This window comes from Rhinolophus hipposideros (assembly GCF_964194185.1).
Source record: "Rhinolophus hipposideros genome assembly, chromosome: 11".
NCBI classification, from domain to species: domain Eukaryota; kingdom Metazoa; phylum Chordata; class Mammalia; order Chiroptera; family Rhinolophidae; genus Rhinolophus; species Rhinolophus hipposideros.
In genome coordinates this window covers 35,126,140-35,151,593 of record NC_138057.1, presented here as the reverse complement: position 1 = coordinate 35,151,593, position 25,454 = coordinate 35,126,140, and the positions used below count along the sequence as shown (strand labels likewise).

At 40.4% G+C, this 25,454-nt stretch overlaps 1 protein-coding gene across 1 annotated transcript in view; it reads left to right on the top strand.

Moving 5' to 3' along the window:
• DOCK8 (dedicator of cytokinesis 8) overlaps nucleotides 1–25,454 on the top strand; it is a 190,065-nt gene that overhangs the window by 55,470 nt on the left and 109,141 nt on the right. Inside the window, exons 5-9 of the mRNA XM_081065762.1 lie at nucleotides 7,044–7,167; nucleotides 13,483–13,695; nucleotides 18,182–18,267; nucleotides 22,238–22,304; nucleotides 24,404–24,553. Of these exons, the coding sequence (XP_080921888.1) occupies nucleotides 7,044–7,167; nucleotides 13,483–13,695; nucleotides 18,182–18,267; nucleotides 22,238–22,304; nucleotides 24,404–24,553 (640 nt within the window). The remainder of the gene's footprint in view (nucleotides 1–7,043; nucleotides 7,168–13,482; nucleotides 13,696–18,181; nucleotides 18,268–22,237; nucleotides 22,305–24,403; nucleotides 24,554–25,454) is intronic.

The window sequence follows — 25,454 nt, the reverse complement described above, 5'->3', positions numbered from 1 at the left end:
AATGTGTTTGATGTCTTGGTGGAGAGTCAAACTCTTAAGTAATTAAACTTGTTTACATACTGTTTATTCTTAGTGTATTATCTGCAACGACAGTGAAACATTTCATGAGTGTTATGAGCAGCATCGTAAAAGCCCTGGGTGATTAAGATAATTCAGAAGGAAGGTTATGCTCAAGGAGAGCTGAGATATCAAGGAATGGGGTATCATCTGTTTTATTACTCCATATTTTACTCCCAGGGAACTGGTAAACAATTAAAATTCAAACACATCAGTGCATATAATTCAGTTACTCCCAAAACACCATAAAAATGTCTCCCTGATCAATAATTGCTTATTATGACATGCAATTGTTGTGCTGGCTGTCAAGGTGCTTAGCTAGTTGCTTTCTCAAAGTGTGGAAAGCAAGCCAGGCTCATCAACCTACTACACAGTTACAAAGAGCAATCCAGCTGTGGATATCACTGAGCCGCTCTTAAGCTCTTAGGCACAGACTCCTCATCCCCACAAATCCACACCTACTAAATCCCGATTCAAAGATCAGGACTTTCACAAAGCCTTCCCTGACCTGGCCAGAAGTAATTACTCCCTTGTCTGAGTTTTCAAAACATGTTGTTTATATTTCTCTTAGAAGCTTTTGTCATAGTCTACATTGCATGCTAGTTACTTGTCGACACTTTTATTTACCCTGCCAAACTATGTGATCTTTCTCACTGGACTATGACTTCCCTGAGGAAAGGGACTCCTTCAAAGCTAGGATTCTTGTGTTTTCCTCTCTGCATCCTCTTTGGTGCTTTATTCTTAGGAGATACTTCATAAACATTTGTTGAATGGAAGAATGAATGAAATGTTAACAAGCAAATATCCATACCATATTGTTCTAAGACAAGCGTTCTCAGATCAGTCAGACCCAACACCGTCTTTCTGTGTAACAAATATTTTATGATACCACATTTATAACTCACTAACTTTCTCATTTTCGGAAGCCAATACAATGGCCCAACTGTTATATAATGGAGAAAAAAAGAAACTTAATATATAAAACAGTATGTATGTGAATATGTAAATACTGGGACACAACTACACCAGAGCACATGGTAACACAGCTGTTTGCATCTGCAGGAAGAATTATTGTGAATATAACACCTACAAAAGCAGGCAACAAGTGTGTTGTATGGGTGATCCAAATACCATAAGCAGCATTGCTGTTGGTAATATGATTTTCCAAAATGGGGGGAAACTCTTGGAAGAGCTCTAATCAGCACCAAGTTTAATTTTCCTACATTGACATGGTAGTTGTTTTCCTGAAAATTCAGTACAAAAATACTTTGCATTTATTTGCAAGATGGTATAGGGGCTTAGCTTAGATATTTACAGACTGGTTTTTCACCTCCATAAGTGTCAAACAGGACATTTGATAGTTGTGTTGGATGTTGAATTTGGATTGATCCTTCATTATGTATGATACTCCAGGATGTGAAATGTAGTAGCACACCCCAGTCATTGAGACAATCAAAAACTGAAATATTAATTACCCTCATTGAGTACCGTTGCTACTAAGATGTCAGAAAATTGGAATCTCCAAATCCAATCCCCAAATCTGTAATGTTAGCAGTAGATCTGGTAAAAGAACTCCCTGGAAGGGATGGAATGGAACAAGTTTACTCAGGACAATTGCCTCACTCTGGTATTTATTTGTTTTGGGGGGAGGATTTTATAAGAGGAATCCTAAAGTGAACACTTTTCAGAGTTCTCCTTTTGTTTTTGATAAGTAAATTTCCCCTATAAACATAATAGTTCAGCAGATAAGGATGTTAGGAGACTTTAAAATCAACATGCCCATAAAATAAGGGTATCTAGACCTATAATACATGCACTGGTATTGCATCTGATGGTATTTCCATTGATGCTAAAGATAATAGCTCTCATTTATCAAGTTGGTGTGTGATTATGTGTGATTGTTTTAGTCGAGATTCCCTAGAAGCTGAGACTGAAACAGGGGTTCAAGTGCATGTGCTTTTGAGAGTGTGCTCTTTAAGAAGAGCCTGTAAGGGAGTGAGGGAAGCAACATAGGGAAGCAGAAGGAGTCAACTAAGGATGAAGGCACAGATAAATTACTGGCCTGGTTCCCAGGATGCTCTAGAGGGATCACCCTGCAAAGATGCTCCACTGTCCTACTTTAAGGCAAGGGGTAGGACTATTGTATCCTATACCAATCAGGCATTAGTCACCACCAACCAAGCCAAAGTGCGGGGTTATGGGGCTAGAAGGTAGAGTGAATCGCTCAGATGTCTCTGGGCATAAAAGCTCCTACACTCACAGCAGCTGCAGAATTGGATGCATGGGTTAGTAAATAGGACCCATTACCAGTCTTTATTACAATGCCAGACACCTAACACACATTATTTTCCTTTTATTTTGAAACAATCTCAAATTTACAGAAAACTTGTAAGTATAATACAAAGACTTTTCCCCCTCCTCCCCCAAACCATTTGAAAGTAATTTGCTGACCTAATTTTCCATTTCCCCTCAATACGTTAGTGTGTATTTCCTATAAACAAGGACATTTTCCATCATAATCACTATAAAACCATCACATTCAAGAAATGAATATTGATATATTATTATAATCTAATTCTCAGACCCTATCCATCTTTCACCAAATGCCCCAAGAATGCCCTTTAGAGCAAGTGTCTAGTTCAACGTCATGTATTGCGTTTAGATGTTACATGTCTTTAGTCCTGTTTACTCTGGAACAGTTTCTCAGTGTTTCCTTGACTTTTATGACCTTGAGGTTATAGGCCAGTTATTTTTTAGAAAGTCCCTCCATTTGTGTTTGATTACTGTAAATGTTCCCTTCTTCACCAAGCTTTCAGTTTATTTGTATCAATATGGAGTCCTAATTTCCTATTTTATTCAATATGTTGTAATCCATTTCTATCATTTGTTTCGATGTGCAAATGGCCCTCAATTGGACCAGTGTGAATCCCTTCACCCGATTCTCATGTCTTTTTTACATGTCCCCAACAGTCACTGGTCACATCCTCGCTTTCTGCCGCAAGATATTCTAGGCTGATTTTACACTTTCCTCCCCGCTGGAACCAGTCATTTCTACAAGAAGTTCTTATCCCTTTTAGTGGCAAATGGTACTTAGAAGCCAAGATGTAGGTGTTGGCTGTGCTCACTGCCAGTAAGGTGCTGCTCTTCCCATGTCTTCTCAATGAGTAGGGCTGCGGATGTGTTCGTGTGTGTACTGAAAGCTATGAGTTCATGTCAGCATGTGCTATCCCAATCCAACGTCACAGTATGCATTCTAGTTTTCTTCCTCTCCATGGTTTTAACTTCCTTCTCAGATAGTGAGCAATCTGATTCCTAGTGTCCTTAATATATTTACTTACTCAAATTATCCGACATATGTAACTATTGCTAGTACCCCACCCCACCTCCCATCCCCTCCCAGTTGCCCTCCTCCTCATATTCTGGCTCTGACACCCTGCACCAGGCTTGCCCTCGTCAGCCTTCACTGACACTTAGTGCCAGGCCATCCTTCTATAGGGTCGCCCTTGGCCCCTTGCCTGGGCTCTGACACCTCGTGGCAGAGCTCTCCTCCAGGTGCATGCCCTCGTCATTCTACTAAGGCTCTGTTATCACAGGCCAGGTTCCCTCAGGCTTGGCCACCCTCCTCCCACCAGAGGGGTTCTGATTCTTAGTGCCAGACAGGGAGCCCTTTTAAACGTGTGCCCTCCTTACCCTGTTTGGCTTTCAGCTTCCCATTCTGGACCTCCTCAGCCACCCCCCAACCCTGAAGCATGGAAGAGTACCTTGTCTGATGGTTTTTAGTACCACATTGTACAAGGAGGGATGGGAAAGAAAAGGGAAAGTTATGGGAAAGGGAAGAGGAAAAAAAAGATGAGGCACATACTTTATTTTTCAATCTTCATAATAAGATTTCAAAAGAATGATTTCCCCCATTTTACACTTGCGGAAACTGTGGCTCAGAGAAACAATGTCACGTGCCCCAGGTCTTGTAGTCAGTATGTAAGAAGCCACCATCTGAACCCAGGTCTAGACTCTAGAGCCCAGAGTCTATCTATTCTTCCACATGGCCGCCACAGAGCACACTTTCAAAATATGTTTGGTCTTTGGATTGTCCCCAAATGTGTAACACAGTGTTTGAAGGAGAGGAATGCAGTTCTCTTGAGAAGCAATAGGTTGTGCTCATTTCATGAGGATCGTCTTTCTACCACTTGGCCTACTTCCCCATCTCTCTTCTCTGCAAATAGGCTTAGCAGGAGCATGGCTTTGTTTGGCTCAGTTGCCCAGTTGGGGTAATAAGGCTGAGACTCGGGTACCCACTTGGCACTCAGCCAGCAGTCTCACTACCGACCCAGTGGCGGTTTCTGCCTTCTGTGGCTGGCACTTCTGAAATGAGTCATCTTTACATGCTTGACAACCCTTGTTCTCGCCTCTCCAGCCAGCTTTACCCTGATGCCACAAGGGAGATTTGCAACTTTCTGAGATTTTAAAATGGGGAAATAGATGCTAAATCTAGAGTGAGAAAGGGCAGAGAGGAGTTTGCTCTGGTTTCAAACACACAGCCACAGAATTTGTTAGTCTTAATGCTTTATATACCAAAAATCCTGAGGGCTGGCATATGCATGGAGTTAGCGTGTATATATAGTGAAATGAACTTTTAACACTGCTGTATAACTCAACTTTTTAAATGCCCGTTTGTCAATGTGTTTGGGGGTCCATGTAAAGAACTCTAACAAAAATGAGGACAAAAAAAAAAAAAAGAAAGAAAGCATCTATTTGCATAAAATGGCAAAAAAACAATTGCCAAATAAATTTCATTTCTCCCAGATTTAACATCTTTTGAGAAGAAAATTTGATTTTAAGTTTTTCAGATATGATATATGAACTTTTATCATAAAATCTTAAAGCTGGGAGAACTATCCTAGAATTCATCTCATGCCCAGACCTCACCTGATGAACAAACAGAGGCCAAAGAGGAGTAACGTGAGGATGATGGAGGCAGGCTCACATCTGGAACTGTGTGTGTGTCTATGTCAGTGTGATTGTATGTGTTGTACACTTGTAAGTAAACACTCTTGGAAATGGATGCATTTTATGAGACAAGAGATAAAGCTAAAACAAGTATAATTCTGGTTACCGAGGCTTAAGCTAAGGTCTTAAGCTAGGCCGCTTTCTGATTTTTATTTCTGTGGCCCAAGCAGTTGTCCTTGTGAAGAGGCATGTGACTTTGAAATCAATTTTGATATCAATTTGCTTTGCAGTGTGCAAGTCCCAAGAAAGGCAAAAGGCAGATACGATAGTGTGAAATTTGAATTTTAATTCTGTTTGCTTTCCATCTTAGAACAAATTTGTGAATTCCTTTGGGAATTTTTTTCCCTTAAAATTGGATTTTTCAGGTAAAATAATCACTGATTTAGCATGTTGTCAATTGGGTAGTGTCATCGTAGGCTGCAACTTAGTACTTGCCTGTATTTGCCACTATTTGGAGTTGGGTGAGTTTCTCCTTGGTTACATATGTATCTACTCTTTTAACCACTACTATCTGCACACTTAGAGCAACTTCTGAGGAATTGTTTGAAAGGTTCTCCAAAATACTTTTTGTTAATTGATGTTTATAAATAATAGGATTTATATTTCAAATTTTGTTTATTTTGTTGGTGTTCAGGAATCTCAAACCAGAAATTATGCTGGATATGTCTCTTGCAGTCCTTCCTAAATGTTTAGTCTTATTTCCTTATTGAGAGTATACCTTTTTCATTTCCTTATTATTGTCAGTTCCCCACTTTGGCCTGTTGTCTATGCAGCCCATCAATACAGGTTGGGTCAGGGCAATGCATGTGGCCAGGAGACCTCAAAGATGGCCATTCACAGTAAACCTTGACTTGAACGAATCACCAAGCCCATCATGTCTCTCTTCTAAGCTACTTCCCATCTTCTTTTACTCAAAGCAAATTGCTCATATTGAGAGCACAATAAAATCCAAGGAGAGAGTCTTCTCCATTCTGCAGACAACACAGGGACCTCTCGTGTTCTCTTTAATTAATTCAATCAAACTAAAGTATTTTGGAGTACTTGCAGTGTGTGTGCCACTATGCATTCCCCAACATCGCACCCCTCCCAAAGAGTTAGAAACTCTGTATTTGGATCATTGCTAGTGGGTACATCTATCTCCTGCTTTATCTGTTGGCTATTTGATCTACCTAATAAATTCTAACTCATTTTATGTTCCTCTACCAACTTGCTCAATAGTTTTTCTAATAGTTTGGGAAATCAAACAAAATGGGTGTGTGTTTGTGCTATTGACTTTGTAGCATGTTTTCCAGGAAGCCTTTGAGTCAAAAATGGGGAACACACAGTTATTCTATAGTTATTATTTGACAACTTTTATACCTGTTGCATTTCTCATTATGAAATTATGGTCTGTCTTTCTTTCTCCAGTGTCAGTCCTAGACATTATATTTTAAACCCTTTCCATAGCTACATATTTTTTTAAACACAATTTTAATGGCATGTATGGAGTAGAGATTGAGAATATTAGCAAAGTTTGTCAGCATATAAGTTATTTATTTCTATTTTTTCTGAACCATGTCCTGCCTTTTTACTCATTATTAAGAACATCAGTGTGGAGATTAAATGTTTTCCTCTATTTTTATCTTCAAACGCTCTTTATTTGCTGGCTGCTCTGCACACTGCTAGATTTATTCCAGCCTCTTACACTAGAGTCATAGTTTAGCTTCAACTTGGAGCCAAATGCCCCACAGCTGAAATGACCGCACCTCTGAAGTGGAATTTTCCCAGGCCATTCCTTCCTTTAATAATGAGCCAGCCAGGAGGCAAGTTTGTATCTCATTACAAGAGAGCCTTGTATTGGGCCTGGTGCATAATTAGATGTGAGGAATTACAATTGGTCCTCTCTTAGCAAGATCTTTCACTACCAAGCCTATGCTTAAGCCATTACTTTTATTTTTAATCTAATGGTTCTCTCCCTCTCTCTCTCTCTCTCATAAAAGACACCAAGGAAGTTCAGAGACTTGCGGCTTTAAAAAGACTGGATCCCGAAAAGATTTTCACAAGACACTTCAGAAGCAGACGTTTGAGTCAGAAACCTTGGAGTGCAGCGAACCCAGAGCTCAGGTATTTTCTATCAACAAACATGGTTACCAGGTTACTGGCTATTCTGTCCAGGGCATGCTGTCGGGTATTTTCATTTTTTTTTTTTTAACAAATAAAAAGGCTGGACTCATAGAATATTAGAGTAGAAGGAAGAACTCTACCATTAAAATAGATAAAAGTGAAGGGGCTGTAATTGCAGGGTTTGGGGGCATTGGGCTCATCCCTATAACATTCCTGTAGGGACTGTGAGGTGCCCCGAAGGCAAGCTACAGAGTGATTAAAAGCTCCACAATGAGGCAGACTGCCTGGGTTCTCTGTGATTCTAGCACATACTAACCCTGTAACTTCAGACAGAATAACTAAACTCTCTGGGCTTCAGTTTCCTCCCCTGGAAAACAAGAATGATAATAGTAACTAACTCATGAATTGTTTGAGTAGTGAATTCATATGTGTAAAGCACTTAACGACTGTCGTGCAGCGTGTCAGGCAGGGTCTTAGCTCCCGCTCCCCACATAAGAACGCAGGACACGGTGAGGCCAAACAGGAACACCCACGGAGCCATAGATAGGGGAATCAAACCAATATATTCTCGCTGGCGGCCGGGCTGGAGACACAGGAATCTACATAATTCCTGTGTCTACGGGAATCTGCCTAACAGCCCATAATCTACATAATCTGCCTAACAGCAGTCCGCGCTTGCCAGCCACCATCTTCTTGCTAGCCCCCATTCTTTCTGCTAGCGTAGCCACAGCCGTTATATTAGTGGCCAATGGCTTACGGGTTACAGCTGACGGCCAACTAGCCACAGCTGCTGGCCATCTGATCACAGTTGACGGCCATTTCCTACCCAAGCCAGCACCTTTCTATTGTGGGGTTACAGTTGACGGCCAACTAGCCACAGCTGCTGGCCATCTGATCACAGTTGATGGCCATTTACTACCCAAGCCAGCACCTTTCTATTGTGAGGCCGAGAGCCTGGAAACTGTTTTTTGGGGCTTTGTCCCCACAACGACAATGTCTCTTCTCACACTTAGTGCCTAATAATGTTGGCTACTGTTATTATTGTTGCTGGTCTTATTATTACAGAGCAGTTACAGTTTAAAAGTTGGTTCTATAGACCTGAGTTTATAGCAGCATTATTCACAATAGCCAAAAGGTGGAAACAACCACATATCCATGGACAGATGAATGGATAAACAAATGTGGCTTACACATACAATGAAATATTATTAAGTCTTAAAAAGGAGGGACATTCTGACACATGCTCCAATGTGGATGAACCCTGAAGTCATTATGCTAAGTGAAATAAGTCAGTCACAAAAGAACTAATACTGTATAATTACACTTAAATGAGGTTCCTAGTGTCATGCAGGGTGTCTGCTTCCGCTCCCCGCACAAGAACGCAGGATATGGTGAGGTCAAAAACGGACACCAATGGAGCCATAGAAAGGGGATTCACGCCACCATACTCTCGCTGGCAGCTGGATTGAAATCACAAAAAGCAAACATCCTCCAGCACCCCAAAAAGGGGTCCCCCTGCACCCCAGTCCCGCCAGCGGCTGGGTGAGACATAAGGAGCAGGATCAACATGATCCGCAATACAATCCACCGGCCAACCGCACCCACCAGCAGCAATCCGCGCTTGCTAGCTCAGCCACAGCAGTTATATCAGTGGCTAACGGCTCACTGCTTACAGCTGACGGCCATCTACTACCCGAGTCAGCACCTTTCCACGTGAGGCCGAGAGCCTGGAAACTGCTCTCTGGAACTCTGTCCCTACACTAGAATAGTCAAGTTCATAAAGAAAGAAAGTAGAATCGTGATTGCCAGCGCTGGGAGAGAAGGGAATGGGGTTATTGTTTAATGGGGGTAGTGCTTCAGTTTTGCAAAATGAAAAAGAGTTCTGGAGATTGGTTGCTCAACAACCCGAATGTACTTTAACACTACTAAGCTGTACACTAAAAAATGGTGTGGGGACAAAGCCCCAGAAAGCAGATTCCAGGATCTCGGCCTCACATACAAAGGTGCTGGCTCAGGTAGTAAATGGCCATCACCTGTGATTGCATGGCCATCAGCTGTGGCTAGTTGGCCGTCAGCTGTAACCAGTGAGCCATTGGCCACTAATATAACTGCTATGACTATGCAAGCAGAAAATGGGGGCTAGCAAGAAGATGGTGGCTGGCAAGCGCGGACTGCTATTAGGACGGCAGGTTGCAGATTATGTAGATCCTGCTTCCTGTGTCTCCAGCCCAGCCGCCAGCGAGAATATATTGGTTTGACTCCCCTATCTATGGCTCCATGGGTGTTCCGTTTTGGCCTCACCATGTCCTGCGTTCTTATGTGAGGAGCGGGACCAGAGACCCCACAGGCCGCCTGACACCCTGCACGACAAATGGTTAAGATGGTCAATTTTACGTTATGTATATTTTACCACAATTAAAAAAATCTAAAGCCAGTGCTCTAGTCCAACCTGCCCATTTTATAATTGAGAAAAATAAAACATAGTGGAAAACATTTGTCAAACTTTACATAGGACTTTTTCTAAACCGTTATAGTTTTTAGCTTTTAGGTGTTCCCATACCACCAGCATCTCACCATGCTGAATATAACTAGAGGGATTTTTAATGATATCTGTTTTACAAACAACACAGTCTCTGCAGCTAGGCCAATTACGTAATCTGAGCTCTACAGAGGAATCAGCCATCAATTCCAATGCTGAATATGATGGGCTTACTGAGGCCTAGAATATCTGTATGCTGTACTCTAGGGGAGTATTAAGAGATTTTTCATTAGTAATTTTGACTATATTTAGTGTCTACCATAAATGATGACCAAGTAAATTATTCCTTGCGTCTGTCGGACAGAAGCCACACTAGATATTTCCACAGAAGAAATTTAACATAGGGAGTTGATTAAACACGTTTCAGAGGACTGAGAGATCCAAAAGGGAAAATTGAAATCATCCAGAATCATAACCACCAGAAACTGCACCCCACCCCCCACCCCCCGGGGCTGAGGTCTAGGGCAGTGGTTCTCAAACTCCAGCTTCCTCAGAATCCCCTGAAGGGCTTGTTCAAATACAGCTTGCTGGGCCTCACCACAGAGTTTTTGATTCACTATGTGTGAAGTGGGACCTGAGAACGTGCATTTCTCATTAGCATTTCCCAGGAGAGACTCATGCTGCTGATTCCAGTACCACATTTGAGAACCTTGGGTCTAGTGGGAAGAGCTTGGGAGTTATCTGTCCCTAGAAGCTCAGAAGAGGGGCCTCAGAGCTAGAGGGTAGTTTTATCTCAGGCTCTCAGAGGAAAGACCTCATAGAAGCAGGAAGTCTGGATTCAGACCTCCTAGAAGGAAGAATTGCCCAGCTGCTTCTGGTGCCTCCAAGGTGGTGGTTCTGGAAATGCCAAAAGAAGCTCAAGGCCAGAACAACTGCCACTACCAAGGTGGTGGGAACTACAAGCAACGAGGAAGAGGCCAGTCTCTTCTCCCAGCACCAGCCATCCAATCTCCCTGTAGTGCCCCCTATTGGCATAACTTAAAGGGAGCAGCAGGCAAAGCAGAAATGTGACTTGCTGAACACAGACCTAGCATCACAGAACAGAGTATAAAAGGATGAATTGGGAGCTGAGAGATGATAAGTGAATGACCAGCACACCCACAAAGCACATGCATTCCTCCAGCATACTAACAGAGCACTCAGATAAGTCATTGGCTGCATTTCAGAGCCAAGTTACAGAAAATGTATATTTTTAAGTATTAGACTAATATTCATCATGGAGACACACTCAAACCCTGAAATGACCAGTAACATCTTCTCTTTCATTCTCATTCATATGTACCTTATTGAGTGGAATGATGGGACTAAATGCCTGAATTTATATAAGTTAAATACGTACACCATGTGACTCCATGGTACACATATATTTCATAAAAATTAGATCATATTGTACATAATATTGTAAAACTTCCATTTTAATATTAAAAATATGTCATCTTTTCTTTTCTAATGAATACATGTTCTTTTTTTCTTATTTAATGGGTTTGTAACATTCCATTGTTTGAAAGTTCCAAAATCTCTTAATGTTTCCTCTTTTGGGGGTCATTTAGGTTTTTCTATTATTTTGTTATTACAATGCTTCAGAGATGCTCTTATCTTCACATCTTTGCTCACTTGTCCAGTTATAGTCTTAGGATAAATTCTGGAGATATATGTCCACACAAATACACACACACACAGAATGCCAAATAATGTATACACATTTTAAGAAAGGAAAAACTTTATTAAAATTGTAATACTCAATATATACCAATAACAAAAGATGAATACAAGTCATGTGTATACATTTTTTTGGCACCCCTGGTATATATCTTTAAAAACTTTTTTATGTTTCATTAGTTTCAGGTGTACAAAGCAACATAATACTGTGTTACCCCCGAAAATAATACCTAGCCGGACCACCAGCTCTAATGCATCTTTTGGAGCAAAAATTTATATAAGACCCAGTATTATATCATAGATCATATCATATCATATCAAATCATATCACATCATATTATATAAGACTGGGTCATATGTTATATTAAAATAAGACCAGGTCTTATATTAATTTTTCCTCCAAAAGACTCATTAAAGCTGATAGTCTGGCTAGGTCTTATTTTCAGGGAAACACGGTAATTAGACATCCACACCCCTCACAAAGTGATAACCTCCCTCCCACAAGCTACTACCTCACTGACATATAACTGTTACACTACCATGGACTATCTTCCTTATACTATACTCCACCTCCCGTGACTATTATATACATATATATATATATGTATATACATATATACACACACACACACACACACACACACACACTTATAGTTGACATACAATATTATACTACTCCAGCTTCAGGTGTACAGTGCATTGGTCAGATATCTGCACAGTCTATGAAGTGATCCCCCGATAGTGCAATGCCCATCTGGTACCTTACATAATCTTTACAACGTCATTGATTATATTCCCCATTCTGTATTTCATACCCATGACTGTATTGTGTCTAGAAATTTGCACTTCCTAATTCCTTCACCTTCTCCTCCATCCTCTCCCCACCTCCCATCTAGGAACCAACAGTTTGTTTTCTATATCTCTGAGCCTATTTCTGTTTTGTTTACTCATTTATTCTGTTGTTTAGATTCCACATATAAGTGAGACCATATGGTATTTGTCTCTCTCAGTCTGACTTATTTCACTTAGCATAATGTTCTCAAGGTCCTGGGATATCTTGACATCCTTTTGAAGAAATCAGAAAATCCAATTCATTTCCCCAAGCCTCTTATAAATTCTAAGACAAACAGAAGTATTAATAAAGTATTATATTATTGCTAGCACATTCAGTTTAGGTAAAATTTATGATTTAGCAGAGTAGCATTTTTATGAGGTAGATAGATGTCACAAAAAGTATATCAGAAGAGAAATTGTATAGTAGTATGTCCATTTAGTAGAACTTCAGGATAGCATTTTACCATTAATTTTATAGATGTTTATAATAAATCCATCTATATTCTTATGAAATATTGTTGATTATGGTTACATATTATTTTCCAAGTCTTTGCAGTCCCCAATTTCCAAAACATTTATACCAGAATAAAGCATTCACTTTGTAGCTGATTTAAGACACTTTTTTTTCCCAAACACACTGCAGCTAAAAGTGGCTACTACTTAAATAGCAAATGCTTTTCCTTTTTAATTACTTTTTTTTCTCGTGCTTATTCCTGTAACTGTTACTGAAGTCCTATAGAAAAGTGTCTAGGTCCACATCTCTGTCTCCGGAAACATAAGACTCAGCTTTGGAGTTTATATAAAGTTTAACTTGGAAGGTTCCTCATAGGTCATCTTATTTTCTAGTTTCAAAAACCAAGCTCTGGAGTTGCGTTAGGACAAGGACCCTCAATTCCCCATTCCATACTCCTTTTTGTTACACTGTATTCCAGTTCTGATCTGTTTGAGCGTGAGACATTAGCATGACTCATAAGAGACGTGGCTCCCAATTTCCAGAAAAGAACACACCAAAAACTACTAGGAACATGTTGCTGTTTTCAGACCTTTCTTCAAGGATGGGTTTATCTTTGTCCAACGAGTAACCTGCTTTCAGGTGGAAAGGAAACATTTAATTTTAGGATGCCCAGGCCAGGAAGCTGAGATGTGATTCTTGCCAAAGCCCCAGTTCGCTCAGAAACTCCTTAAGATCCGATTTTATAATCACACGTTACAGTCATCTCAGATTGTTTAGTTTTCATTTGAGACCCAGGGTCTCGCTCACAAAGATGTGTCTTTTCTCACAGGCGGGCCCCCGCCACGTAAATGTGCTGTGTGATGTATCTGGGAAAGGTCCTCTCACTGCCTGTGACTTCGACCTCCGCAGCCTGCAGCCAGACCAGCGGCTGGAAAACCTCCTGCAACATGTGAGCGCTGAGGACTTCGAGAAGCAGAATGAGGAGGCCCGGAGGACCAACCGGCAGGCCGAGCTCTTCGCTCTGTACCCATCCGTGGACGAGGTGGGTGCGACCATCTCCATGCTGGAGAAGTTCAGTGAAAACAGAGAGAGTCTCCAGGGAAATATTATTGTTCCTTATTACTGTATGGCGACGTCAGGGTGCTTAATCGTATGATTTCTCGGGCTCTGTTTTTCAGGACGGCAAGCCTGTGTAATAGCAGAGCCAATTACTGATCAATTATACAAATGAAATGCCAATAATAACTAGGATTTTCATGGCACTTTAAAAAACACTTTCACTGATATTACCTCATATAATATTCAAAATACTTCAAGGGTTTACATAATAGCAATTCCACTCCGTCAAACCAGACAGTTATTTAGAAGTATGTTTTGCAGTTAATCCATCAAGACATGTATTACTTAAACCATGATGTTCTTTAGTGCTGTGTTAAGTTGTTTTGTTTGGTTTTTTTGTTTTTTAATGGTCTCTATGAACAATCTGAGAGACCTGCTTTGAAAACATTCCAGTCTGAAATATCACAGCCCTGCTCCCAGTGCATAGAAAGTCAGGATCTTGATTGTCCACTTCTTTATGTTAGGTTGGTGCAACAGTAATTGCTGTTTTTGTAATTATTTTTAGTCTTTTAAACCGCAATTACTGTTGCACCAATCTAATATATCGGACCCGACCGAGAACGATTTGATAATTTAGGCTTTGCCTGTGGTCACACCCCAGGGCACGTTGGATGAGATGAAGGATGACTGTTATTCAAGACTGTTCAGCTCCTTATACTTTATACGGGGCTCTCAGTCTTCTCTTCCATATGTCAGAATACATGCCCTTCTGGGTCTCGCCAGTACAGATTACCGCCATATCTCTGCTGTCCAAATTTTATTAAAAGTTCAGTTGTGAGAAGTAAGATTTGGGGAAATTTTGCCTAAAAGATATGCCATCCATCTGTGCTTTAAATACTTCAGATTTGATCTTTGGATCAAGCCAGACCATCAGGGAGCCTAACTCTCACAACTTGTGAAGCCCACACCCCTGAGAAATGCGTTTTCTGACCTGCCCTTCGATGGGCTCACCACTGGTCAACAAAAGGACAATAAGGGAAACAACAATCATGAGATGTGTGTACACGGTTCCTATGTGATTGAGGACATTGACCTCCTCATCATCCAGCACTTGTCTCAATGAGGATCCTCAAGCCTTCAGACAAAGCAGAATTGTGCTTCCACTGAGAAAATGTGTGTCCTTGGACATACTGCACATCTTGTAATCGACTCTCCTAAATTCTTTAGAGTCCAATTTCTGTTTACCTCTACTTAATCTGGTGGCTAATTTATTGGTGTCTTGAATTTACTTCAGCTCTCTTTTTTGCTTATCCATATTTACCAAACACCTTGGGTTTTTCATCTACTTATTTGTGGTCTTATCAGTGGCCTCAAATTCTTTTCTAAATGAGGCAGATTAAAAATAAATATGAATAATGTGGACAGTGTTATCTCCACTCTTCAGATTGTAAAGTAAGAATCAGAGAGGTTAAATAACTTGTTCAAGACTCAACAGGTAAATTAAATTATAGGATAGAGATCCTAACCTTCTCCAGGTGACTGCCTGGTATATTGACACATATAATTGAAGTCCAAAAACTATATCAGCAATCACCTCTTATCTCATAACTTCTACTGAGAATCTGTAACTTTAAAACTTCCTTACCAGATTTGTCAAGAAATATTAAGCCTGACTGACTTGACCTTCACTTGCGTTCCTCTTCGTGCCAATTCCATGATGGAAGTGATAATATGTAATAAGAAAACCCAAAGTGGGCACAAGAGAGAAAACAATTTAAGAGTGAGGAGAATACTTCCAGTGAGACATCAACTCATCAAATCTCCCTCAAAGGATTAAATGGAGGATATCCAGTCTGAATTGATTAAAAGAATGAATCATAGATTGTTTTGAAGGAACTTTATTTTGTAGTCTTTGAACAATGCAGAAACTTAATGGAGGTAAAAATTATAATCTAGCGGAGGTCCTAATGGGACCTGCTTTACTATGTGGAGAGGAGTGCTTTGTAATTAGTGTACCAGTTATTGGTATTGGTATGTCTAAAATGCTCGAGGGCCTGAGATGAGCCATTTAATGTGTTAAAGTAGGACACACAGAAATTACATTTCTACTTGTAATTTGTACTTTCTCCAATGAAAATCCTGTGGAAGACAGGTAAATTTCTGACCTACCATGAAATGATTACAAATGCTGATTCATTTGACAACACATTAATGAAATTATATTATCATTACTTTATTTACTGGTGAGGAAAGTTAGAAAGTGGTGAATTATTACATCTAAATCATGACTAGGAAAGGCAGAGGTAGAACTCAACCACCAAGTTAGATGAGGTGAGTTCTTTTCCTGATTCACTGAGTCTATGAAAGGTATTGTCCTATGTGTTGATACCTAAAAAAAGATGCCACTATACCCCACCTTGTTGAAGAGTTTGCATTTTGGTTGCCAGTGACAGAACCCAACTAAAACCAGTTAAGGAAAACAAAGGATCTATTAGGCCAACTCTCCCTCAAATTATTGAAGAATGTCATCTCTCTCAATTTATCTTTCTCTCTCACCATCTCTTATCTCTCTCTCTCTCTCTCTCTCTCTCTCTCTCTCTCTCTCTCTCTCTCTCTCTCTCTCTCTCACACACACACACACACACACACACACACACACATCTCCCAGGAAAATGAAAACAGGTATCCAATAAAACTTTACATTTCTTCTTCTACTTTGGGAATTCGTTCCTATTTCAGATAACTGTAAAGGCTCAAGAAATTCACATAAGTTAGAAGAAACTTAGGAAATACATCAATATGTAGACCTTGTTTGGATCCTGGCTTAACAAACTAACTGTAAAAAATATTAAGACGGGGAAATTTGGAACTGACTCCATATTTAAGTCACAATAAGAAATTTTTGTTAATTTTTTAGGAGTAATAATAGTATTACAGTTATGTGTTTTTAAAGTCCTTATCTTTTAGAGGCTTGTACTGCAATATTTGCAGATGAAATTATATGATGTCTGTGGCCTTACTTCTAAGTAATCCAGTATTGAGTGGGAGGAGATAGTAAGTGGGAATATATTGATAGATGAAACCAAGTTGCCCGTGAGTTGGAATTGTTGAAGCCAGGTGATGGGTAAAAGTGGTTGATTGTGTTATTCTCTCTACTTGTATATATTTACAAGTTCCCAATGCAAAGCTTTTAAAGGAAGATTCCCAAGGTTGAATCCAGACCAAACATAGTCATAGAAACCTATGAGTGTCTTTACATTGAGATTGTTTTCCAATAAGGGAGACCCTCCCTTTCAGATGTGTCTGTTCTGATCATCCTAAAAGTTCCAGCTTGCTCTGAGGGAGTTCAGTTCAGTGTAAGCATCAGAACAGTGCCTTCTCTGAAACAAAGTCAGCGACTCCACTCACCAAGATGGCCAACTGATAGGTCCAGGATTGGGCCTTGAAGGAGAGTAGAAGTGAGTTTACTACTTTGTCTATTCTACCATACTGGGTACAGATTTGCCAAGAAGGTGACTTTATTGCCACTTGTAAAAATGCTATGGTTGCTCTGGGATATTTGGTGGGAAGCTCCCATCCTTTATAGCCCAGGAAATACAATTAGTCATGACTCTATTTCTTAGACCCTTGTGAGCTGCAGACCACTGACCAGGGTTTGAGTAGCCTATTGCAAGAGCAGGAATTAATGTCTTCAGGGACTTACAGTGTTTATCTTTGCATACATGAATATAATTAAGATATTCTGATAGTTTATATTTGGATACCAGAAGTTACAGTAGGGATTTGATATTTCTCTTTAAGTCTTAAGTTCGTTCCAATGTGGTAAAATAGACAGGTATGTCTCTTAATTTGTCATTACTAAGCTTTTCTGTATGTAGAACTTTAGCAAGTTTGAGCTGGACGTGTCTTTATAGAACCTATAAATTCAACCTCAAAGCTTTATCATCTGTTTAAAAATACAATGAACTGAGAAAGACACTCTGTATTATAGTATTGATGTTTTAAAGCCTGAAGTGAACTATTCTGTCTCAGACCTCAAGTCTGAAACACACATATTCACTAGTGAAGTTCGTGGCAGGAGAAATACTCTGGATGTGTACTTAGAGCAGCCCCAAAACAAAAAAAACAAAACAAAAAACAAGCCAACAATAGGTATAAGATTTTGCAATGCCATCTGGTGGATATTACTAAGTCATATCCATGTTCATATTTCCTTCCTTCCTCCATCTCTTTGTCTTAAATGCTTGGCTTTCTAAAAGGAGAAAATATTTGCTGTACATGCTGACTTTGAAGCATGGAGGTTGGATAACAAACTCTCTTGTAAATGTCAAAGTGTTATTCTGCTCTTAGAAATAAAGAAAATGAAAGTTGAATTAAACAGTGGATGGCAGCCTTCCCTTCCCTGGGTTAACTCCAACTGGAACTCCTCATGGAAATTCACTAACGATTTCTTTACCATGTGATACTAGGAGGATGCTGTGGAAATACGTCCGGTACCAGAATGTCCTAAAGAACATCTGGGCAACAGAATATTGGTCAAGCTGCTGACCCTGAAGTAAGTATCAGCAAACATACTAACCACTGCACTGAGGTTTATCTTGCGTTTTAGATAGAAACTGTGTCTTCATCATCAGAGCTTGAATGGAGGAGGATCCCCTAACACATTTCACAGTGGACAGCTGTGAGGTAGTGGAAAGAACAGAGTTTGGAATCAGCTAGACCTGAATTCTATTCCTACCAAACCTTTGACAGTCTTTCTTCTGTAATAGGGAAGGCAAATAGTAAGGTTAGGCATGAAAGGTAATTAATTGAAATGGCCTACATCAAGAAAAGGAACAGTGAAAGCCAATGGTGTGGTAGGGTCAGCTCTGACTAACTCATGAAAGCTGATTGTGAACTTCTCTTCCCAACTCTTTATTCAGTGAAGTCACATTGGTCATTTGAAATTGGCTATGGTGGAAGTATTTATAACACAGAAACTAGAAAATGTTACAACTTAGAACCTTTTTGATTTTTCAGAGATGTGTTTGTTAAACATTTACCTGCATGCCACTGTTGAAACAAAATGCAACTAAAACCCAGTCCCAGTACCTTGTAGCAATAGAGAGTATTGCCCTCAGGGGGGACTAAAGCAAACTGTCTTAAGGGGGCACCCACTAGTAGGACCTACTCTTGCCATCTAAGGTAACAGGCCCATTTTTGTCAGTTGTCTGATTATTTTTTCCAAGTGAGATGGAAATCCATATTTTTCTGCATGATTCTTTTTCTTAAAATTTTCTTTTAAAATATCACACAATTCAAACAAAGCTTGTCTGCAATCTGGATTCATCTTGTGGGCCAATTATTTGCCACGCTTACTTTAAAGCAATTATCTCCAAATTTTTAAATTATTTACTTCTATTGTGAAAAAAAGGTCACATGTCCTCTATGTATGTGTATTAATTTTGTACTTGCATATTAAAATATTACACACATTATAAAACGTACCTAAATAAGAAAATGTAAAGGCTGAACTAAACAATTGAGAATAGATTATTTTCTTTGTACATTCCAATGGATTGTCTTTCATACCCCTGGAAGTGCTTCTGTACCTCTCTTTCCTCTTTGCAGGCTGCTATTTGAGAGAATCCATTCTTTGGCTTCTTCAAATCACAGACCCTTTTGAAAATATTAAGTTGTGAATGCTCCACCTAGGCAGAAGTACATAAAAGCTGAATATTTTTTCATACCCTACTAGGAGGGTCATCCATCTCTTGACGTCAGTTCATGGACTCTGTAAGCAGCAACTGGTTTGCAATTAGGGCATCTGGATACTGGATTCAAGGGCTTTGTTTCAACCTTAGGGAACCTCTCTGGGTTTTTGAAGTTGTGAGACCAGATGGTCTCAAGTTCCTATGTGTCATAAACTTTGAATGGGAAAGCATAGCCTCTCCAGTCCTACTCCTCAGAGCATAAGCCAGCATGACTGCTCCCCCAGTTGTGGGGGCTTTCTGGATGTCGGAGCCCCCTGCCCCCGGCCAATTCTACTAGCAGTAGGACAGGGGGAGCAGTTAGGACCTTTCTTCTTACACACACAGATGAGCAGCCAATAAGCTGTTCATTTCTGCGTGAGGGAGAAGGTACAGAAAGACAAACTCTCGCCCGGGAAAGCCTGCTGGAGTGGGAGCCTCCTAGTCCTTCAGCAGGAGGACTCAGTGGAAGTGGCTGTTCCGTCCCCCTCTGCCTCACTCAGGAAGTCCACCCTATTCTATTGTCAGGGGCGCTCACCCACCCCCACAGGATGTACATCAGGCCACTTTTTGATGCAGGAATTATGCCGTTTAGGATTGGGGGAATGCTCTCTCCTGATGGTTATCACCAAGCCGTCTAGACCTTGTCAACAAATAAATGGCAGCTGTTCTCACAGGTGGGAAAACATGGCCGCCAAGATAGATGTGTATTATTTAAAAAGACAAATTGAGTCACTTGGATTTCTCTTGATGAAAATTGTCAAGTGTAATTTCTAGTGATTTCCACCCCCCCAACTACCAAAGCAGAAATTAAGTACCATTGAGGTGTTTGCTCTGTGCACTTGACCTGCTCGAATGTCTTAAATAGTATCCATAGCAACACTGACCTGCAAGAGAGATGGCCTGTAGAGCTTGTCTTAGGTATAAGTACTTTCAATAACCTGGATAAAAGAAAGAAAGCTAATTTTTATAAGTAAACCTAGAATGTTAAAATATGAATAGTAAGATTTTAATGATAATGTGACAGAAACATGTTTCCCCATTGATGGGCAGAATTGTATTTATACTCCTACAGAGTTGATCACCTAGGGAACTTTTTAAAAGGTTGAGATCTGTCACTGCTTCTGTTTCGCTTTTGAGAACTATCTAAAGCCTTGAGCATACAGAATTAGGCTGGTGACAATTCCACAAATGTGTATAGCAGCAAAAAAAAAGCTAGGAGGATGACAGAGTATTTTTCTATTTTGCATTTTAAGGGGAAAATCTTTTACTTTAAAATGTAATTCTATCTGTGCAAAGTAACCTCAGCTCAAAGGAGTCTTCTTAGCAGTGAACGGTTAATGTGAATTAAACGTACCCAGGGAGCTTGTTTCAAATGAAAGTTTGGGGAGACCTCCTCCCACCATTTCCCTTAAGAGACTCTGGTTCAGTAGATTTCAGGTGGGACCAAGTAACCAGTATTTTGACAAACTCCTACTTATTTGCTTCAAAATGCTAGTTTCTGGGAACTATACTTGGAGAAACACTGGTAGAGAGAACTCAGGTTCTGTGATCTGAAAGGCCTGGGTTCAGAACCCCGAGTTCCCATTCCAAACCTTGTGGCCTTTGGCGAATTACGTCAGCTCTCTGAACCTAAAAAAAAGCGGGAATCATATCTACATTCCACTATAGTTGTGAAGCCTAAAGGAACTCACGTGTAAAGCACTTGTCACAGCCCAATGGCAAGTGTTGGACAAATGTTAATTCTCTTTTTCTTTCTGTGAACCACAGAGAACTTACCACTCAGTACATCGTATTTCAGTAAAGCACAGGAATATACAGACCTTGATGTATCAGGGAGTATACGATTCAATACACATCAACCGTGCCAGGTAATACCTGGTGAGCCTAGACACAGATATTCTTCTAAAGAGGGCATCCTTTAAGGCACAGCTTTCCAATGAGAAGGCCATCCTCTCACACGGCCTCGAAATACAATGTGGCGTGACTTCTGCAGTGATGGTGATCCAGGACCCGATTACTAGCGCTGTCAGCGGGCCGTATCCAAGGTCATGGGTTGTTAACCTGAAAAACTTGGAAGGTGCACATCTGTGTTCCGTGTGTATCTTATAACGTGTCATGACTATGTTTCGGGGATCATTTTTTTCAAACCCACTGTTTTTCAAGGGGAATGGGCAATTAGTGCCAATATAAGGACTCGTCTTCCTTGCTGTCGGTGGGTCCACACACCTCAGTGTTTATTGGTACTGCTCAGTCCCCCTCACCTCGATTCAGCAATTCCCCTGGCCATGCAGTTAGGAAGGGTCACCCAATCTTCCTCCGATGGTCCCACTATAAATCTAAGGAAAAGCAACTGAACTTTTCTTTTTACTATCTGAAAAGCCCCAGCCCTTAGAATCGAATAGTAGGGATTCCTATCCCAGCAGCAAAATATAAACTGTAAGGCCTTTATCTAAGACAGAGTCTCAACCCGCTGAAAACACAGCAGCTACGGTGGCAAGAAGTGCCCTGATGGATCAGACCAAGGGTCCACTCCACCCACTTTCTCTTGTGGTCCCACCAGCAATCACTTTGGGGGAGAATGTATTCCCACCAAGATCTAAATGATTAGGAATCTTCCACAAACTTTCCATTTTCTCCACTAATATCCCAGGGTGCGTCTCATATGCATGGAGTTATGAAAATGTTTCTGGAAATTACTTACATCTTTAACCAGTTTATGTATTCAGGCACATTCAGAAAATTCAAAGTTATCTAAGTTAAAACTACACAGATTTTTCTCTTTTTCTCTGACAGGTTTGAGATTGAAATTGAGCCCCTGTTTGCCAGCATTGCCCTCTATGATGTTAAAGAAAGAAAAAAGGTAAGAAGGCAAAAAAAAAAAATAAAATAACCCGTCCCTGAGGGCACACATACTATTGATGAGTCTTTGGGTTCATGTTTTTAAACCTCACTGCCATTCAGCAAAAAACACATCCAATTTGAAAGCAAATGACCTTTGATACACCCAGTTCTATTGCCTTTGCAGTTTTTCAAGCAATGATCTGGGAACATGAGTCATTTGTGTCCTTTGAAGAATCTTATGGGAAAGCCGGCTGCAGGTTGGCCAGAGGATGGCTCGAGGCCAGGTTGGGATAAGAGAGAAACCATAGAGCAGCTTATGGGCTACATGCAAAACAAAGTGATTGAAATGTGTTTTTAACAAGCTCGAATATGCATGTAATATTTCCTCATTTGGGGAGTCTTTTTGCATCGTGAGATAGGCTTATCATGAATGAAGGGCATCTTGTGCAGTGAAAGTCTAAATTTGCCACAGGGTGAAGACCTCACCAACTGTAATGTGCTATTAATTGAAAAGAATTCAAGGACCTAAAACTTCTCCATGAATGTTTTACTGTTTAGTCATTTTGTAATTCCTAGAGGAAGACAAAAGTAGCAAAACCAGAGTAAGACAGTTCTGCCCCTCTTTACCTACAACCATTCTATATTTAAGGAAATGTGTATGTGTCTCTTGAATAAATACTAATAATCCCTGAGATTTCTATTATTAGGGTAGGTTAACTGCTAAAACAAAGAGACTCCCAAATTCCATGGTTTTAAGGCAGTGGTGCTTAAATTTGACTGTGCACAGAAACACCTGGAGGGCTTAAAACAGATGCCAGGCCCTCCCTCAGAGTTTCTGATTCAGTAGGTCTGGGTAGGGCCTGAGAATGTGCATTTCTAAAAAGTTCCCAAGGGATACTGAAGCTGTAGGTCAGGGGACCACATTTTGAGAACCACTGGCTTAAAGAAGTTTCTGGCTTTGTTTTTTAACAATCCAGGGTAGAAGGTACTGGGTCAGCAGGGGTCTGCTCCACTCAGTCATTCAGGAACTCAACCTGGCAGTGGCTCCTCCATCTTCAATATGTGCTCTCCCAAAGTCACTTTTGTCACTGTCATTGCAGCTCCCGAAAAAGGGAAAAGATGGGTGAGAGGGGCCTGGATATTTGATACATCACTTATGTTCACAATTCACTGGAAACAATTTAGTCATGTGCTCACTCCTAACTGCAAGGGAGGGTGGTAAATGTAGTCTTTTCCGGGGCAGCCAACTCTCAGCTATAACTCTATTAGTGATGAAGGGAGACCCAACTATACAGTGGCTCATAAGTAACACCACACTAATGAGCCAAGGAGCACTCATCATGCCAGGCTCTTGCTCAAAATCTTTAATGGAGCTTCATTATCTGCCACGTTAAAAACAAACTCTGTAGCCCCCATCCCTGGCTTTCTTCAGTATCGCTCTCTTCTGCTCTCTTTCCCTCCGTAACCTATGCAGAGTCAAGCTAGACTAATCTCTGTTCACTAAATTCGCTCCTCGTTTTCCAGCCTGTGAAATGTTTCTGTACTGGACTCTGTCCCTGGTACACCGTCACCCTCCAGCTCTGCCAAGCAGAATCTTCTCCCAAGGCCCATCGATCTCACATGCTTCCTCCAAGAAGAGCATTCCTCATCACCCCCACTGGGTGTGATCTCTCACCGTCTGTAAATTCCACAGCACTTTTTTGTATGAGTGTGGGCACTTACATTTTGCTCTTCCTGTAGTTAGTGGCATATTTGCCCTTTCCCTCATGTTTTATTGTAAACTAATTGAAGACAGAGGCAATGTCTGGCTCTTCTTCGGTGCGGTACCTAGCACACCATTGGTATTCAGGAAACACTGGTGCGTTAATAAACATTTTAATGGTTCAAGGAATGTATCTTAAATGACTCCAGAATATCTAGAGATAGTGACAAAATAGGTATTGGGTTTTCCATCAGCCACTAACCATAAACTGTGGCTAAGATTACATTTATTCCTTTGGAGAAATTTCTTTGTGGTTTTTTTGTTTGTTTGTTTTTGTTTCTTGCTCTTTCTAAAATGTGTTTTGGCCATGAGAACAACACGTCTAACTTAGTTTTAATTTTGCTACTCATTTACAGATCTCGGAAAGTTTTCACTGTGACCTGAACTCTGACCAATTCAAAGGATTTCTGCGTGCCCATACACCCTCTGTTGCCTTATCGAGTCAGGCAAGATCTGCGGTATTCTCCGTTACCTATCCATCCTCAGACATTTACCTAGTCGTCAAGGTAGTGAAACACAATCTGATTTGCACATTCTGATGTTCCCATTTTTGCATTATTCCCAGTGCACGTATTGGGTGAAAGGTGTCAGAACGTTATCTCTCTGTCTTCTGTGAGATTCACTTTGTTTCTTTCTCAACTTACTCTTTTCCTTTACAAGCAAATTCTCTGTTGAATACTAGAATCACTGTGGGTTTTGGAGTCATACAGTCACAATTTTGAATCCTGGCTTTGCGACTTGATGGCTTTAGCCAATGTACCTACTCTTTCTGAGATGTAGTTTTCTCATCTGTAAAGTGGGGATAATAATACCACCCTCAATGGGTAGCAGTGATTACAAAATAAAGCCTGGCACATTACAGGCACCCTTCCTCCTAACCAATGAAAGCACCCTCCACTGTCCAGCTCTGTGAGGCTGCTGTGGAGAAAAATCTCAACTAGTTTTCTAACGGTGTTCACGTTTTTATAGAGACCCATACCTAAATGTGTACAAGTGCAGGCTCTGACAATCTGAGGTGTCAGCTCTGTTTTCCAAGTTTCACTCTTCCTATTTATGACCATCTCACAAACTAAGTATGTCTAGGTAAGAGTCAAAACTGGGGGACAGTCATAAGTAGAAGGACCTGTCTTAGGCTTTACTCTGCTGATGTAAGAAACCCAGAGACTTTCTCTATACACTAAAATGACGGGTTAGGAATTAACAACAAATATTGAACATTTTACCTACCTTAAGGGAAATTAGCTTAAAGCCCACTGCAGAAACCCAGTGGTTAAATTCAAAATTCCCGCTCAGCCTAGAAAACAAAAGAAGTCAACACTAGTTCTATAAAGACAAATTTTACTTCAAACTACACTTCTCCATGGGTGACTTTATTTTGGTTAATCCGTAGTAGTAGTCTGCTAAATA